We start from the raw sequence: 1,644 nt of genomic DNA on the forward strand, positions 1-1,644 counted from the left end.
CTCCTCTTCCAGCTTGATGACTCTGGCCTGGGCATTGCTCAAGGCCTGGTCCAGGATCTCAATGTGTCTCCGATGGTCCTCGCTTGCAGTCCGTACCACCGCCAGCTCCATTTCTAACCTCTCCTTTTCCTTCAGGAACTCTTTGTCTGGAAGGGAGAAAGGACAGAGCTCGCTCTGTCAGAAAGCACTTGGCCGCTGAGCTCCCTTCCCTGGCAAGGGGGAGAGCTTAAGAGCAAATGTTTACAGGGCCAGGTTCCTGCCATCCCCCTTCCCAACAGCAGTGGTGTTTAAAGCGCACGGAGCCTTTGAGAGCCAGTAACGGAGAGCCCCCAGCTCACAGAAAGGCTCGCCGTTTATTAGCAGCTAAGTCTCCCTCTCGCAGGATGGTCCTTACTTTGTTGTTATAAGAGATCTTAGGAAAGGCCAGCTTCATGCTCAAGTTTTGGCTGAGTTCTGATGCATATACAGGGAATTCCTAGAACAGGCAAGTTGACACACCAGGTAATTCATGCCCAGAATGGCTGTTTACTCAGTGGATATCAATTACCCAGAGCTATTTGGAATGGCGTTGTTTAGCCTGATGGCTCTGGTCCCACTGACACAGAAGATGTCTGCTCACACACTGTTTACTCTCGAAACCACAGCAATGGCACAGGCTCTGAGGCCAAGCCAATCTGATTGATTCTGGCGCCTTCCATACCAGAGAACCTTGCACATGACTTCATTGTTCTAAGCTTGCAACTCTTCAAATAAAGCTAGCAAAACATTTTTCAGGACTGCTGTTGAATATTAACATGACTGTCAGTGAAATGCCTACCAAAGGACTCAGCACATAACATATGCTCCACAAACAATAACATCTGACCCTGGAGACTTAGCACATCCCAGACACCAAGCCACAAGCTTTACAAGAGAAGCCCCTGGATCCTCACATCAACTCCACTGACAGACAAGGAAACAAAGCAAGCACACCGTGACACTGGATCCTCACATCAACTCCATTTGACAGACAAGGAAACAAAGCAAGCACACCGTGACACTGGATCCTCACATCAACTCCATTTGACAGACAAGGAAACAAAGCAAGCACACTGTGACACTGGATCCTCACATCAACTCCATTTGACAGACAAGGAAACAAAGCAAGCACACTGTGACACTGGCACCAGGTCAACAGCAGTCCCACTTCACTGACTAGATGGGAACCAGAACTGAGACCCAGTCTGAGATGTCCCACCTTAGCCTTCCTGCCGGCACAGCCTGCTGAACCTTCTCTGTGATCACTGAGGTCTGCACTCCCTGCTGGCTGCCCAGGAGGAGGGCTCGTAACCTCCGTTGGGAACACTCAAGGTGGCCACTACTGAGGAATGGGATGGGCTGGGTGTCATTGCAGGAAGAACAAAGAATCAAGCATCACAAAACAACAGTGAACTTGGAAGATCTTCCAGTGCTTTGGGTTTTTATTTTGTTTTTTGGTCAGTCATGGGGCTTGAATTCTGGGCTTGGGCGCTGTCCCTCAGCTCTTCAGTTCAAGGCGAGCGCTCTACCCCTTGAGCCACAGCGCCACTTCCAGTTTTCTAGTGGTTTATTGGAGATAAGAGTCTCAAGGGCTTTCCTGCCCAGGCTGGCTTTGAACCACGATCC

At 49.9% G+C, this 1,644-nt stretch overlaps 1 protein-coding gene across 1 annotated transcript in view; it reads right to left on the reverse strand.

The window, feature by feature from the left end:
- Nucleotides 1-1,644, reverse strand: part of Amotl1 (angiomotin like 1) — a 65,659-nt gene that overhangs the window by 12,453 nt on the left and 51,562 nt on the right. Inside the window, 1 exon segment of the mRNA XM_013009540.1 lies at nt 1-146. Coding sequence (XP_012864994.1) covers nt 1-146 — 146 coding nt within the window.

This window comes from Dipodomys ordii, unplaced genomic scaffold (assembly GCF_000151885.1).
Source record: "Dipodomys ordii isolate 6190 unplaced genomic scaffold, Dord_2.0 Scaffold10, whole genome shotgun sequence".
Classification (NCBI taxonomy): Eukaryota; Metazoa; Chordata; class Mammalia; order Rodentia; family Heteromyidae; genus Dipodomys; species Dipodomys ordii.